The sequence below is a fragment of the Gymnoscopelus microlampas genome, assembly GCF_963454915.1.
Source record: "Gymnoscopelus microlampas genome assembly, chromosome: 7".
In the NCBI taxonomy this organism is placed as follows: Eukaryota; Metazoa; Chordata; class Actinopteri; order Myctophiformes; family Myctophidae; genus Gymnoscopelus; species Gymnoscopelus microlampas.
In genome coordinates this window covers 16,409,499-16,426,270 of record NC_139944.1, presented here as the reverse complement: position 1 = coordinate 16,426,270, position 16,772 = coordinate 16,409,499, and the positions used below count along the sequence as shown (strand labels likewise).

Sequence of the window (16,772 nt, the reverse complement as noted above, 5' to 3'; positions counted from 1 at the left end):
AATGTTCAAGCTCACGCTATTTTTAAGGAACATGTCCTTATTGGTCCTTAGTTACGCTGAAGGATGGCAATGTCTTTTGTTATTGTATGTAAATTAAACTATCATGTATCATGTCCTACCCAGCTGTATCAACATTCAACCAGCAATAGGAATTGATTTAGCCTTTCTCTCATCCTGCTAGAACATTTGGCCTCTCTGCCTCTCTGGGTTTCCTGTCTCTCTACACCAGTTGTTCTCAAACTTTGCTGAATCAGGGCCCACTTGAAATCTCAAAAGTGTTCGCAGCCCACCCATCTGAAAGTGATCACATGGGTGGGCCATGTGCATTTTCAGAGCATGATTATTTTAATGATCAATCAATCGATTATGTTCCGGCTTGGATCAATGGAACTAACGTAATATACTTTAAGTTCCAATTTATTGGTATCACAAAATGTTATATTATCATACCAATCTTAAGGTTTTGACAACTATTTTGGGGCCCACTTGCAATACCCTCGTGGCCCACAGGTTGAGAATCACTGCTCTACACCATCTGTTCTAAAGCAGAAAATGTGAAGGAATGTCTTTCTAAAATACAATTGTGTTTGATCTACAAACACACATAATGCTAATCAATCATAAAGGAGACCTTCAACCACTGAAAATACCACAAAATGTCTCATTATAACTGTTCATTTACTTTACTTAGACCACAGTATCATACATTTTTGCACATAGTAATCTTAGCACAGCAAAGTCCAAAAAGAGTGTGTGTGTGTGTGTGTGTGTGTGTGTGTGTGTGCGTGCGTGCGTGCGTGCGTGCGTGCGTGCGTGCGTGCGTGCGTGCGTGCGTGCGTGCGTGCGTGCGTGTGTGTGTGTTCCAGGCAACCATGCTCCTCACTGTATACATCATGGTCATGAACAAATAGCTGAAACCATGTCCCACATCTTAAATGGGTGCCATGTATACAGGGGACTCTACATAAGTAGGCATGACAGAATAGTGGATTTGACAAAAGTTTATACTTTAAAATGTTTTATAAAAAAGGAACTGTTTTGGACATGCAAGGTTAGAAGGTTTTCACCTGACAGCAGCGATATACACAATTGAAATTGCAGTTAATGTTGACATCGAAAATCTAGGAAATCATTTTTAAGGCTTATTGTGCTTTCCATTGCATGGAATCACTCGTGACGTAGGGTGGCACAGATGTCATAGTTGGCTGGTGCCAGGGTGACCCCAAAGAGGGGTTTCAGCATGGGTTTCACACCAGCAGGCATGGAGAAAGTGAACCTCTGCATGAGGGAGGTGAAGAACAGGAACAGCTCCATCCTGGCCAGGTTCTCTCCCAGACACACCCGTTTACCTGCAAAACAACAACATTGTCAACGTATGGAAGCGACGTGAGAACATGTTTCCTTTTCTATGGGTAGATTTAGTTAGTGCAAGATCCTCAGAATTAGAACTTTATTGTCATGTCACTGCTTTGCAAGCGTAAAGAAGTGGGTGAGAATGAGATTCGTCTTTGTGTAAGCTCCATCATTTTTGTCGTTTTCCAGATAGGGAGAAGAAGAAAAAGGAGGACAGGTCAGGAAGAGGGAGAGCAGAGAGAAAAAAGATGAATCCAACATTAAATAAGCATGTCAAAGAGAACATGAAAGAAAGATTTCTACATACTGTATACAATTTAAACACATATACGACCATATAAGTCCAGCAGCGATGCAAGAGTGTGGTCTAGCCAACACCAACTCGGGACTCTTGAATCACTGCCCTCCACACTCTCCTATCTAGCATCAGGGTCTTGAGCTCTACAGTGTTGTTAGCCTAGCTGTCGCGCCGCAGTGCATCTATGTATAGATGGTGCGCTTCTTGCCTTTCCTGGCTTTGCCCTGGGCTGGCTCCCATAGTGTCTTTTGCTTGACACTAGTTCCAGGTGCCTGAACGCAGTGCCAGGCTCATCCTTCTCTCTCTGACTGTCTTCTTCTTTCGTGTATCATCCTCAAATGTCCAACTCATCATCGTGTAGCCACGCCCTTATCTCTCGTCCCAATTGGAAGAAGCCGGCCTCCGAAGGTGGTCTGTACAGTGGGCAGGTGTTAATTATGTGTTTGGCAGACTGCTCAGGCTCGCTGCACTCGCATGATGCACTGTCTGCCAAGCACCACTTCTTCATAGCTGATTTGAAGCAGCCGACTCCAGTGCGTAGGCGTTTCAGTAGGGTCCATTGCTGGCGCGGTAGGTCCTCTCCTTCAACAAAACAACGACTTTGTCTGCAACCCGTGTTAAAGCGCCCGTAAAGGACCACATTTCTGATGTGGTCCGTCCATGTGACACCTATGCCATAGCATTCTTGTGTAGACTTCATCCAGGACCCTTTCCTGTAGCGCTGTAAGGGTCCATGTCTCAGCCCATACAACGTGACTCCTCTGTAGCTACGAACAACCGACTCTTGTGGTCTTCTCCCATGTCTGATTTCCACAGTCTTCCCTCCGGACCTTCAGGTCCTGTTCCGTTGAAGCAGTCCAGGCCCCGAGATATTTGAAGTCGTCGACTGCCTCGAGCACCGCCCCGTTCGGTCCGCAGTGGTAAAGACCAGCAGATACAGTATGTACATGAGGTCAAGCATAAGGTGCAAAGTGGTAACACATTGGTAGATCCTCCACAGCTATAAAGAGTCTTTATAAAGCCACTTCATAACTGACTATATGGTATGGCTGAGCTTACAATGCATATATGACCAAAACGTAATATACTTCATAAACCTTGTTATAAGTTGTTATGCATTATAAACATTTATAACGTGTGTTATGAAGCCTTATGAGTGCATTATAATGCATTATAGACCCGATCTTGAAGTAAAGAGTTACCAGAAAGGTTAACTCATGCACATTAATGATGATGAGTGGTTAATTGATGCTCCTCCTTACCGGCAGAGAACGGGAGGAAGGCTGCTCGTCTCACAAACCTGCCGTCCTCACTCAGGAAGTGTCCAGGGTTGAACGTGAAGGGCGTGTCCCATTCATGCTTGTCAAACAGCACCGAAGTCAAATTGGGGATTATTGTCACACCCTGTTCATTGGATGGGGATTAAAAGTCGTTAGAAAGCAGCAGCATCAGTGTAAAACTTTTAAAGTGATTGTTTTTACATGTGGGTTTGATATCACATCCCAATGTTCTGGTCAAGTAGTTGATTTTTTCTTTAAATTATCCACACTAAAATGATTGAGAAACGTCCAATGGAAGCTTGTTAGCATTTTGTGTCATGCTAAGGAAATAAATATGGTCAGCAGTGTACCATAGACCCTATTTTACAATGGTTACACAATACCTGTGTGCAATCTCACACAAAAACTATAGAAGATTTGAACGGGAGTCGGGAAACACACATAAATGACTACAGTTGTGCACAGAACTGAATGTATTGCATTGTTTTGGGAAAGAGACCTTTGGAACCGTGTAGCCTCCCAACTGGACGTCCCTGGTGGTCATATGAGGTAAACTGAGGGGAACTATGTTTGCCATCCTCTGGATCTCATGGATGACGGCGTCAGTGTAGGGTAGACCAGTCTGGTCTGCCATGGAGGGCAGTCTGGATCGTCCAATCACTCTGTCTATCTCCGCCTGGACCTTTTCTGTGCAACAGGGGGTGATGGGGTAAGAATGACATTATTTGTAGAACAGGACAGTGGAAGGCGGATATAGTTTGCTGTTGGGGTCAATTAACATTTTGAGTAATGCTGCTTGGCCGGCCAATGTTCCTACTGTCCTAAATCTCGACAGAAGCCCTGTTGAGCTTACCCTCATGAAAAACTGCTACTGAATTACTACACAAAAGCTACTTGTGTAGTAGTGGCTGTATAGTCACCTGTAGCAATTGTGTAGTAAATCTGTAATTTATTCACTATTCACAATACATCAGTAGAGTTTCTTAGTGAAACAGTAGTGTTCCCAGTAGTAATCAAGCCGAGTAGTGAAAAAGCTGTTAGAACATTACTGCTTTACTACAAGGGCATTTAAATAGAGATTGTGTAGAGATTTTACTACTGACTTGTGTAGTGAATATGCAGTAACTACTATACAGAATCACTACAAATATTTAAAAAAGTGATCAAGTAGAGTTTTTACTACCTGCTAGTGTAGTGCATGTGTAGTAACAACACTACAGAATCCACTACAGTAGCCGAGTAGTGAAAAAGCTGTTAAAACATTACTGCTTTACTACAAGGGCATTCAAATAGTGATTATGTAGAGTTTTTACTACTAGGTTGTGTAGTGAATGTGTAGTAAAAACACTATAATACTCTACAGAAGCTGAGTAGTGAGAAAGCTGTTAAACATTACTGCTTTACTACAAGGGCATTCAAATAGTGATTATGTAGAGTTTTTACTACTTGATTGTGTAGTGAAGATATAGTAAAAACACGACAATCCTCTACAGAAGTCGAGTAGTGAAAAAGCTATTAAAACATTACTGCTTTACTACGAAGCCATGTAATTGATCAAGTAGAGTTCTTACTCTACTTGATCTGGTCTTTGCTGGTCAAATGGGTGGACTGCCCAGCAAAGACCAGCTTACCAGCTAGACTTAGCTGGTCAGATGGCTGGACACTGGACAGACCAGCAAAGACCAGCTCAGCAGCTGGTCAGGTTTGGTTAGATCAGTGGTTCTCAACATGTGGATCGGGACTCCCAGGGGGGTCCCCACATGATTTGGGGGTGGTCCCCAGATGACAGTGAAGTGACAATTTAAGGACCTTTAAGACCTTTTTAATACCTAAAAAAACAAAACACCATTACTCCATCAAAAGTAACAAACTATAATATAAAAATGGTCAAACATTGGCCAAATTGTCTAACAATAATAATAATATAAGAAAACATTTTGAAAACAGCATCTACAAGCTCACAACACCTTCCTTGCGAGGCGTTGTGAGCTTGAAGATCTGCTATTTTCACAATAGAGTCAAACTAAACGTAAATGCATCAACTCCTACATTCCAAGTGCTTATCAGGGTGGGGGGTCCCCAGCTCAAATATGATTATTTTGGGACGTTGCGGCCTGAAAGGGTTGAGAACCACAGGGTTAGATCACTGTTTCCCAAACAGTGGGTCGGGGCCCATTTGTGGGTCATGGACACATCACAAGGAAAGATCCCTTTGTTTGTTTCTTACAAAAATATATTACTATATTATTTCAAAACATTTCCCACCCAAAAATTGAAAATCTTCATCAATAAAAAAATAAATAAATACAAAATCTAAGAATCATACATCATACCTGCCATTAGACTGTGAAGTTTTTCTTCTGTTACAATACCCCCCCCCCCCAGTATATACAGTATACAGTAGGCCTATACAGTATATTTTATTTTATTTTATTTTATTTTATTTTACATTTCTTGTCCTTTTCTTGTGATGTGACATAGATAATATATTTATTTTATCGCAATTGGCAAATAATGCTAGTTTGATTCTAAATAACACTTTTTATTGCTATGGTTACCAAAACGAACAGATCTACAGATCTACATCTTGCCGCAATTCGATGCGTTGTGAGCTTGTACGTCTATTCTTTTTTTTTTTTTACAGAGAAGTGCATTATGGGCCCTGAGCAGTGTTGCCATATCTGCTTATTATAAGCGACTTTGGGCTTGTTTTTCTGTAAAGTTGCTTCAATTGCTTGTAAATATTAGTGAAAGATTTCACTTCTTTTTGGTAGTAGAAATAGCAGATCTACAAGCTCACAAAATGCATTGCAAATGCGACGCACTGTGAGCTTGTAGATCGGCTATTTTCAAATCTGCAAATGTCGCTTCTTTTGGGCTTAATTGTTTTCACAGACCTGGCTGCTTATTTCTCTCACAAAATCTGGCAACAATGTCTTAGCATGCTCGCGACTGCGCGGGGAGAATGAATGTTGTCTCGAGCCTGCAGCACTTCAATAGAAAGTTAGATAAATTGCGTTGCTTTGGATTCATCAAAAATAATTATAAACCGGCTTCAGAGAAGATAAAAGGATGAAGAAGAAGCGGCGGACATTTTAGGTGAGTGTTGACACACAGAAATACTGTTTGTGTAGGCTTTTTAGCCTACTATTACTGTATTGATAATAAGTGCGTAGGCTGATTTTTTTTAAGTCAATGACCCAACTCTACACATTGTTTAGTTATTTAAATTGTCTTGATAACGGGATTATGACTAATTTATTAATTTAAAGAGAACTCTCAGCTGAGAAGCAGTATGCTGCTCTTTGACAGTAAGTTCAAGTTATTTTAGTTAAAAGGTATATAAGGGTCCATTAGTTTACCATAACCTTTCATTCACGGTACCCCTGAATTACACTGTTACATTTTTAGGATCTTGTATCATTTTACACTACGTAAATATCCCCATCTTTCCACAGCATGAAATGTCCATCAGTTTGCATCAGTACTGACTGCAAATAAATGTATACTTGACGTTCAACCACTTGAACCTTAGCATCCCTATTCTGGGGGAACATTCCCCAAAAAAGCCGATTTACAAGCTCACAATGTGACGCGTTGTGAGCTTGTAGATCTCGTGATCTGGTGTAGATGTCATCAGGTATTTTACTGAGCATTTAGGATCTAAGGTTAAACTTACAGAAGTGATATATATTGTTGAATTCCAAATATTCAGAAATGATTCTGATTTAAATTACATGATTTGTTTTTGTACATCTTTACAGATCTCCCAGAACTTCTGAGCCGAGTTGAAGCTCTCTCGGGGGCTTTAGACACAGGGGTCACCCTGAGGCCCTGTCAAAATCAAGCTACACAAAAAGAGGTAGTTGTTACACAATATTATATTTACTTATTTATTTCAAGAACCCCCAATTTGATAGAAAATGTCCTAATCTACGTGGTCTAAAGCCAGTATTAATTTGACTGTTTTTGTCACGTGCCACTTCTCAGCTATCCAGCTCTAACCTTAGACATTTGTCAGTGTTGTCGATAACTACTATAACTTCTACCACTTGTTTTGGTCACATGATTGGATACTGGATTCTGATTGACTTAAAAAAAAAGGTTGTGGGCTAACAACCCTCTGTTTTTTTCCCCGCCCACTTTTGTGTTGCAAGGAGACATTCTGATTGGCTTATAGCAGTCACATGGGCAAGCCTACCCTACCATGCTGAGTGTATTCTGAAACAATTAAGGATTGTAACTCAATAGCCTTGCATGTTTTCTTTCATTTATATGGTCGAAGTGGTAGAAAAGCAATTTACCACTCGAGGGTTGTGTGTTATGGTCTGATAAAGCCACTGTTTCTGGGTTGTTTTGCACTCGCATAACCCACTCTCTCTCGTGGTAAATAGCTTACTACTACTAGTAATATTCAATAATTTCTGAAGTTATTCTGTACACTGTTCTGTTTCTTTTTCAGACTGACATTGGAGGAGGGGTTCTTGTGCCAGAGCACTCCCTCCGGTACATCGACCACTCCAAGCACTCAGCCTTAACAAACGGTCTCCTGACCCTCCTGTTCAGCAGAACTGAACTAGCACAATGCAGCATCACAGGTAGGGGTGTGCTCAATGGTCTCAATGGTTCATTTATATAGCGCCTTTAATCCAAGGCGCTTTACAAATATTGCATTACATTTACCCATTCACTCACGCATCCATACACCAATGGCGGAGGAAACCATGCAAGGCACCAACCTGCTCACTGGGAGCAACCAGGGGTTCAGAGTCTTGCTCAAGGACTCTTCGACACTAACTCTGGGGGAGCCCGGGATTGGTTTAATGCCTTTATTGATACGACAGCATACTGACAGGAAACTGGTAGAGAGAGAGACAAAGGTCGCCCGGATCGGGAGTCGAACCGGCGACATCAGAGACATTTGTGATATGCGCAGTAGGCCAGCGGGAGCCCAGAAAATGACCTTTTCTATTGATTATTCATGCCACAGAGAATTGAGTTCAATAATATGTTCTTGTATTTGTCGCATGTCTAAAACAATAATTTGACTTCAATTCTGGATGGGGACTATGTAATTAATACACTTTAGTGGAAATTATCTATTAGCAGCATATATCTCATTCCTATACTGAGTCGGCCTGTGTGTATAATTAGTAATCATAATACAATTAATCATTGTATGCCAATCATAATAAATGATGATCATCCTAAAATAATAGCAAAAGTGATTGTGATAATTATGGTTATCCTGATAATTAGCTGAAAATGGTGATACAATGTTTGTCCATATTGCCCACCCCTAATTACAGGAAAGAAGTGCAACATCCAGAAAGACGTTGCCACCCCGAAGCCCATGCTTGACCCGCGGAAGCTTCAAGCTGTTGTTGGTGAGATTTTAAATTATTGTTTCTTGCTTCATGACCTGAAATGTTAACATTTGACACAACTTTAGGTCGACAGACAAGGGTCTGTCGTGATGTCCCTCCCACCCGGAAGGATATAGAGACACAGGGCGAGAGCACACAGTAGGATGGTTTTAAAAATCTTTGGGATCATAATGGCTCTACATTAGAGGCATATCTATTGGGGCTGTCGCATTAATCGCATACCGCAATATTTCTGTTTCAAACCGCAATGGGGAGATATACCACACAAACCACGGCTCACACGAAATGGTCACAAAGCATTACAAAAGCATACACAGCAATGAAGACTAAGTGAACATTAAAATACAGTAAAAACTCATCTCTGCTGTGCTATTTAAAAAGCAACACTGTAAAGCTTATTCATTGTAGGTTATTTATATATAGTAATTCAAGTGTAAAATTGCTGTTAACCACCTGAACTCCATATGGTTGAGCGAAGTCTCTCAGAGCTCTATACTAGTGTATGTTCTGTCTTATATTATTGTGGGGAAAGCTTTTTGCTGAAAATAGCCGCTTGGCAAGCTTACAGCGCTTGTACAAGCTTACAACGCTTTAAACACATTTGCCTTCCCCACAAAAAGGATGAGGTTAAAAAAGGGTGGGGTGGGCCATTGCAATTTTTGTCGCATACCGTACTTCTGAGACACTTAATCACACCACGGTTAAAATTGTGTCATCGGGACAGCCCTAATATCTATGTCTTATGGATCATACCCTCGGAGCCCAAACAATCCTAACCTGACAAAGGTGGGTGTGTTCCAGCGGTTGTTATCTCTCCCATTGGTCATTGAATGGCACTACTGGGCGATGATGGTTCAGCATTGCTCTAGTCTGTTACCCAGAATTCAATTTTAATCATTAATCTGTTTTCTCTCCCTCATACAGCCTACGTGATGGAGAAATGCGGCGTTCCCAAAAAGAAAGTTCTTAAGGTGGTGACAGCAAAGCTTAACTATGAGGACAAGGTAGGGAAGCCAAAACGTCCCAAGAAGACCGGTGGGCCAAAAAAGAAGACATCACAGAAGACTGACCCTTCACCTCCAAATATACGTAATGAAGTCTAGACCTTAGCTGAAAAAAAATAAAAGATAATCAGATCTGGGCCACATCCAGATTGGAATCCAAACGGTATTAACATCACGTGACCATTAAAACCAATCGGATTCCAATCTGGATGTGGCCCAGATCTGATTCAGACTGAGCTTGGTTGCCACTGTAAATGGGGTCCCCGTTTTAAAAAAACATATATATATATGTATATGTATTGTTTTTATTTATATTGTTGTTCAAGGGCATGCATCTTGTGTTTTTTTTTTGTGTATTTTTGAGAAGCGGTCTTGCAACAGCTTCGGCAGTACAAATAAGGTTGAAAACTTTGGAAATCAGTTTTTTACCCGTGATGGGATTTGTCCACTCAAAACCATCTTTAGCCAGTTTAGTACATTCAGCAATGTATGGAGCTAAGAAAGTTTCCATTTTTGGCTTACTCGGTCCAAACCAAAGGGCTGTCACCATTATATGTTGTTTCCGCAGTTTGGGCGGCTGCTCAATTAGTTGTGTTTGTAAAGGCCAAATAGAGTATTTGGACGAACGAAAAACTGGGACACCATCACAAGTCCAAATGACAGACAAAGAATCGTTATCAAGTTTCCCCTCAGAACAATTCTGTGTGTTAATTGTATTGATATTGTTTTTATTTATATTGTTGTTGTTCAAGGGCATGCCTTAGGCCCCATTTACACCGGTAATCAGATCTTGGCCACATCCAGATTGGAATCCGAACGGTATTAACATCACGTGACCATTAAAACCAATCGGATTCCAATCTGGATGTGGCCCAGATCTGATTCAGACTGAATTTGGCCGCCACTGTAAATGGGGTCGCTGTCCTAGTGAATGTGAGTGCCTGTCTGTGCTCAGGTTGAGTCAGACCTATTATTCACTCCAAACCTGATAAGAAATTAATGCACACTGGCTACAGTGCACCTTTTATTCCTCTTTTGTTAAACATACAGCCTGGAAAATCTGATCAGATCTGGACCACATCCAGATTGGAATCCGAACGGTATTAACATCACGTGACCATTAAAACCAATCGGATTCCAATCTGGATGTGGCCCAGATCTGATTCAAACTGAACTTGGCTGCCACTGTAAATGGAGTCCAACTACAGCAATGAATGTACTGCCAGACAGATAATATATTTTGTATTGATATTTGTATTGTTATTGTTGTTATTGTTATATAAATGTTATATAATTGTTATAATTGATTGATTTCATGTCCCCTCGAATAACTGAACCTGAGCATGATTCTGAATTGATAAATGGTAATGTAACCAGTTTCATCATCAGAAATTGCTGATATGCAGTGGTCAAGTAATGAGTAGATGTTGTCATTACTTAATAGTAAGGCAGAAGTAATTGAATGACAATTGTGTAGAGCTTTAAAAGTGACCCAAAAGGGTTTAAGTAGTAACAAAAAGTAATTTGTTAGTGATCAGTAGTGATAAAACACTACATGAACACTACACACAAGGATGGAGTGACTCAATAGGGATTGTGAAGAGATACAGCGGTAAATGTGTAAGCATTCTGTAGACTTTCAGAAGTAATTCAAAAGGGTTTGTTTAATAGTAAGACAGAAGTAATTGAATGATAATTCTGTAATGTTTTAAAAGGGATTCAAAAGGGTTTGTGTAGAAACAAAGTAATTCATTAGTGATCAGTAGTGATAGAACACTACATAACACTACACACAAAGATGGAGTGATTCAGTAGGGATTTTGAAGAGAAACAGGGGTAAATGTGTAAGCATTCTATAGAGTTGTAGAAGTAATTCAAAAGGGCTTGTTTAATAGTAAGACAGAAGTAATTGAATGATAATTCTGTAATGTTTTAAAAGTGATTCAAAAGGGTTTGTGTAGAAACAAAAAGTAATTCATTAGTGATCAGTAGTGATAGAACACTACATAACACTACACACAAAGATGGAGTGATTCAGTAGGGATTGTGAAGAGAAACAGGGGTAAATGTGTAAGCATTCTATAGAGTTTTAGAAGTAATTCAAAAGGGCTTGTTTAATAGTAAGACAGAAGTAATTGAATGATGATTCTGTAATGTTTTAAAAGTGATTCAAAAGGGTTTGTGTAGAAACAAAAAGTAGTTAATTAGTGATCAGTAGTGATAGAACACTACATAACACTACACACAAACATGGAGTGATTCAGTAGGGATTGTTAAGAGAAACAGCGGTAAATGTGTAAGCATTCTGTAGAATTTCAGAGGTAATTCAAAAGGGTTTGTTTAAAAGTAAGACAGTAGTAACTGAATGATAATTGTGTAATGTTTAAAAAGTGAATCAAAACGGTTTGTGTAGGAACACAAAGTAATTCATTAGTGATCAGTAGTGATAAAACACTACATGAATATTTTCCATAGGGATTGTGTAGAGCTGCAGCAGTAGATCTGTAAGCATTGTGTAGTAATTCAACAATGAATGTGTAGTGATTGTATAGTTCTTTCCAAAAAGCCTATAGTGAGGCTGAAGTAATTAAGTAGCAGCCAGGCAGTGATTTGAATAGTAATTATGTAGTAATTATCAGTAGTGATTAAGTACTGAAACGGGCCATTTCTCCACATTTTACTATTGAAATCACTACATAAATCACTACTAATCGCAATAGCAATTGAGTAATGAAATGGTAGTTTTTGTGTAGACATTTGGTAGTAGTTATGAGTAGTGATTCAATAGTGTTTTTTCACGAGGGTAAGGGCCATTCACAAGCACTATAACTATAATGATAACTGACATCATTTTCGGTCGAAAAGTGCAGCGGCCCAAGTCAGGATCGATCCTTCTATTCACGGCTCACTAATCCGGCCAACAACCCCCTGCGCCAAGAAAGCTATTTCCTTCAGTGGAGGAAGTTGTGGGAAAATATGGGGATGCTACACTATATATCGTTCACCATTATCTTTGTTATTCAGCTTTTTCATAGTATGAGATTCCTTTTAACCACTTTAACTGCATACATCGGTCATTTGAAAAAAGCAGATATACACTATCCGTCACGTCGTGACGCGCTGTACAAACTATTATATGCCACTGGCATAAACGACTAATGATAAGGACACCCATGATCCTACCCTGAATCTCAGGGTACTTGGCCATGTAGAGGAGGCTCCAGCGCAGGGTGGTTGATGTGGTTTCAGTGCCAGCCCCAAACAGACCCAGGCAACACATCACCAGGTTCTCCTCATCAAAAGTTGAGTCCACATCCCCTTTACTCTATATTTAAATATAAACAATATCAAGACAAATCACAGTTCACATTGATAGTAAATTTAAGTTATTTTCAGAAATGCACATGGTTGATATTATTATAGGATAATAACACATTGATGTATAAGTAAAGTATTGCTACTGGTCAACACAAAACTTTGATGTGTTAAGGTTAATTTGATATTATGTCAGCTGTCAATCACCTTGTGTATCTCAGTCAGGTAGCAGTCAATGTAGTCTCTGGGATTCATGGGATCGCAGTTCTTTTTGTGCTCTTCAATCTCTTCCCTTATCAAGTCCTTCACTTCATTCCAGATGTGAAATAAGGTCTTATGTGGCCCTGGCAAATTTCTCATCAGTGTTGGAAAGGAGTTGTACAGCTGCATAATTATGGAGAATTACATTTATTGAAGTGTCATTGGACATTGATAATATATTTACAACACGGTAACCTGGAGGAGAGCATAGTTGAGTACATACATACATACATACGTACGTACATACATACATACATACATACATACATACATACATACATACATACATACATACATACATACATACATACATACATACATACATACATACATACATACATACATACATACATACATACATACATACATACATACATACATGCACATAATGATGAATAATAAGATTATTGAGTAGAACATGTGGAACCTACTGTACCTGTGCCCAAATAGAGCCATGTAACTGAAAAGCACGGTCAAACTTCCCAATCAAATTCCTCAGCTTCTCATCAGTGTATTCAAAGCGATGGCCAAACACCAGGGAGCAGATAATGTTGGAGACGGCATTTTGGAAGGCAAAGTGGGGCTGAAAAGGCCTGCCTAAACAAAGGAAATGTATGACATTGTGTTAAATGTCCATTGCAAATCAGTCCATTAATTTATGTAATGTAATGGATGTATTCACCAAAACTATATGCAGACTTGAGACTTAGGACCAGAACTGGCAATACAGATCCCATAGTTGGAGGCATTAAATTGCTTGAATTTGGAAAAAAAAAGAAAAAAAGAAGAATTGAAAAGAAAAAACAGAAAAGAAAAGTGAAAAACAGATTTAATTCATTAAGATATACCAACCCACTGAAAAGAAAAATGCATGATAATGGCCATGTAACTTTATAAAAGTACCTGCCTGGTGTGGTCCTTATGACACATGCTCAGTTGATGTAATTAAAGCTGCGCTTGATTGACCACACTCAAGTATTGGGGCAACAGGTTTGTACAGACTATGTGTAGCCCAGCCTTGTTGGGTCACGGTGCATCAAAGTCCTTTATAACTGCCAATGAGCTAGCGGTCTCCACTGGAGACTCTCTGGTGTTGTATAGCAGTGTTTCTCAAAGTGGGGTCCGTGGTTCCGGGGTCCCCAGCTAAATTTGTTGATAGCATCTAAATCAGTTTAACCACTTTAACCCTATTGGCTTTTAGAAAATAGCTGATCTACAAGCTCACAAAGTGTCGACGCGTGGTGAGCTTGTACTGTAGATCTGCTATTTTCAAAAAATCTCCTTTTTGAAAAGTTGGGATTTTTGAACCATTTTAACTAAACTCTCAATTACTGCTCTGTACTGCTCCCATGAGTCACCCCCTGGCTCCAGCTACACTTGAGTGAGACAGAAATGCTAATAAACAACTGAAGAAAAGTGAAGAATTGGCTTATGACAATGGTCCGTGCCCATGTGCAATTTGAGATCTATGGGTCAACCCACTGAGGAGAAAAATGGCTGAGGGCAGAAGGACAGAGAGGTTTCCTCATTTTATAGGATAGTAGGATATCGTCGCCTTGCTAAACTAATGGCCTATGTCATTTTTTAAAGTTTTTCAGGAAAAAAAAACCCTGATCCAAAACAAAACTGTAAGATATTTCTTAATCATTTCACCCAAAAGGTTTATAACAAATTATGACTATTAAAATAAAAATACCACTTTCTGTCAGTTATGTAACATAAGAGATTTAAATAGGTTTAAATAGGATTAAATCTGACTTAGGCCAAAATAAATGTAATTTTTTTTTAATTCAGTAAATAATTTGGCCTAAGTCACAAAACCATATGACTTAGGCCAAAAAAAAATCCTATTTTGGCCTACAGTAGTCACACTGGGGAGATAGGCCATTATACTAAAAGGGGAGGGAACAGCATGATCCATTTCAATTAGGAGATGGGCGATTTTACCAGAGGTGGCCAGTGTCATGAGGAGTTGACTTAGGCAAAAATATCATTTTCGTCAATAAATGACTTAGGCCATTAGTTTAGCAAGGTGACGACGATATCTGAATCTTAAAGGAATACTTGACCCCTAAAATTACCCTTTTTCTATATGAATCTATCAAATAAAGAGTGAGGAACCTGCCTGAGCATGTACCTGTGAACTCAGCTCACACGTAACCCCACACGTAATTGACAGAAACAAAGTAATTTATGGGTTTAAGTGTTCCTTTAAGAATGGAAGCAGTGTGTTGATTGAAACGTACTGTATTCAGTATTTACCTTGGTGCTCAGAAAAATGTTTGGCTAAATGTGTGAATTCATCCTGGACATCTGGTTCCAGGGATTTCTTGCCAACACCAAAGTGTTTGAGAGTGTAAAGAGCAAAACGCCTTTGCTGTTTCCACAAATGTCCACTGCAGAACACTAAACCTGTGGAGACATTCTAATTAGCTACACAAACCTATAGCAGAAGTACAATCAGAACCTGGACAATAAAAAATAAAGAAACAAAAGTTTTTTCCACTGCCATGTAACAAACATGGCTGATACTTAAATATGGTTTTGTTTTTATTTGATTGTGGGAGAGATTTGAATTTCCTTCATAAGTCCATACAGTATTATTATGTTATTAATGGGTATATTCTCACATTAAATTGTACAACTATGGAAATCATTGACTCAGGTGTGTCCACATGCAATTGCGAGGGCAATTTATCAAGGGCTGCAGGAAAGGTTTATCTGTGTGGTCACGACCCCATCTACAGTATCTTTTACTAATCTCTATCCTTCACTTCTACAGTCAAACGTATTTGCATCAGAGAGTATATGTTTAGCCTTTCTCTCAAGTAACATCTATTGTATTAATTGGATTTAGAGACATGTACAGTATGAGTACATAGTTGGTTATCACACAAGTTAACGAACGGCTGACACGATCGTTCTATGAAGTTCAACGAAGATCAATGAATGAATTATGGTTAGAGATCTGTTCTCTCACCTTTATGGTTGCATATGTCCTCCTCCAGATAAAGGACTGGCCTGTCTGCCACGCAGTCTGCCTGGGTTACCAGTGCCTCTTTGATGACCTTGTATCCATTCAACACCACTGTCCAGCTCTGGCCCAATCTCATGCTGTACACATCACCATACTTCTCTGACAACTGCAAGGAGTTTTGACAAAAGTGATTGAACAACTTCATTTCTCACCCCAAAATGTTTGCCAGGATGAAAGATGAAAAATGGTTCTTGTAATGTCTTACTGGGAAAAAAAGAGTATTGAAATAAACTAAACTGAAGCCAGCTCAAGAGACGGTCTAGAGCATTATTTTGGTAAGCACATGCAATGACCAGTGGATACTTCTTGAGTAGCTTGATATTATGACTATATAAACTGTACACAGTTGACATGATTTCTCAGTCAGCATACCTCAGTCAGACTTGTGTGGGCCTGGCTAAAGTCAATAGTGAATATGTTCCCAACGAAAGGCAACATCCTGGGCCCCGGAGGGAAGCTACCGGTCCGACGGTTCTTGAAAAAGTCTCCTAATATTGAGAAGACGATGAAGAGGATGAGCAGAAGCTGAATGTCTGCCCAGTGCCACATGGACCACACAGATACAGCAGAGGATGAATCCATTTTCAGTACAGGCTCCTACTCTATAATACAAAACATTCCTCTGCCCTCCTGTTGTTTTGCCTTCTGTCAAACACTGATCAACCTTAGGCAATCGACAACCTATCAAACATTACTTATGCCGGACTTTGACCTTTGCTATTTGTGGAAAACATACTTTAAACACTGTTAACCAGTTGCCACATCTTAGTCTAGGACCTGGCTAAGATGTGTATGCACTTAATGTAGGAGAGAATATCTCAACTGTTCTTGGCTAAT

General features: G+C 39.6%; 1 protein-coding gene and 1 long non-coding RNA gene across 2 annotated transcripts; one reads left to right on the top strand and one right to left on the bottom strand.

Moving 5' to 3' along the window:
• Window positions 1-1,167: 1,167 nt before the first annotated feature.
• Window positions 1,168-16,517, bottom strand: LOC311048476 (cytochrome P450 2J6-like; the record flags this gene model as incomplete). Its single annotated transcript, XM_084061736.1, has 9 exons — window positions 1,168-1,349; window positions 2,914-3,055; window positions 3,431-3,618; window positions 12,506-12,647; window positions 12,845-13,021; window positions 13,335-13,495; window positions 15,161-15,310; window positions 15,879-16,041; window positions 16,308-16,517. 9 exons carry the CDS (start codon window positions 16,515-16,517, stop codon window positions 1,168-1,170), a joined length of 1,515 nt encoding a protein of 504 aa, XP_083917862.1.
• On the top strand, window positions 7,395-10,391 carry LOC311049371. Its single transcript, XR_014601193.1, has 3 exons — window positions 7,395-7,529; window positions 8,241-8,318; window positions 9,243-10,391. It is a non-coding gene; the product is annotated as an uncharacterized lncRNA (long non-coding RNA).
• Window positions 16,518-16,772: the final 255 nt, after the last annotated feature.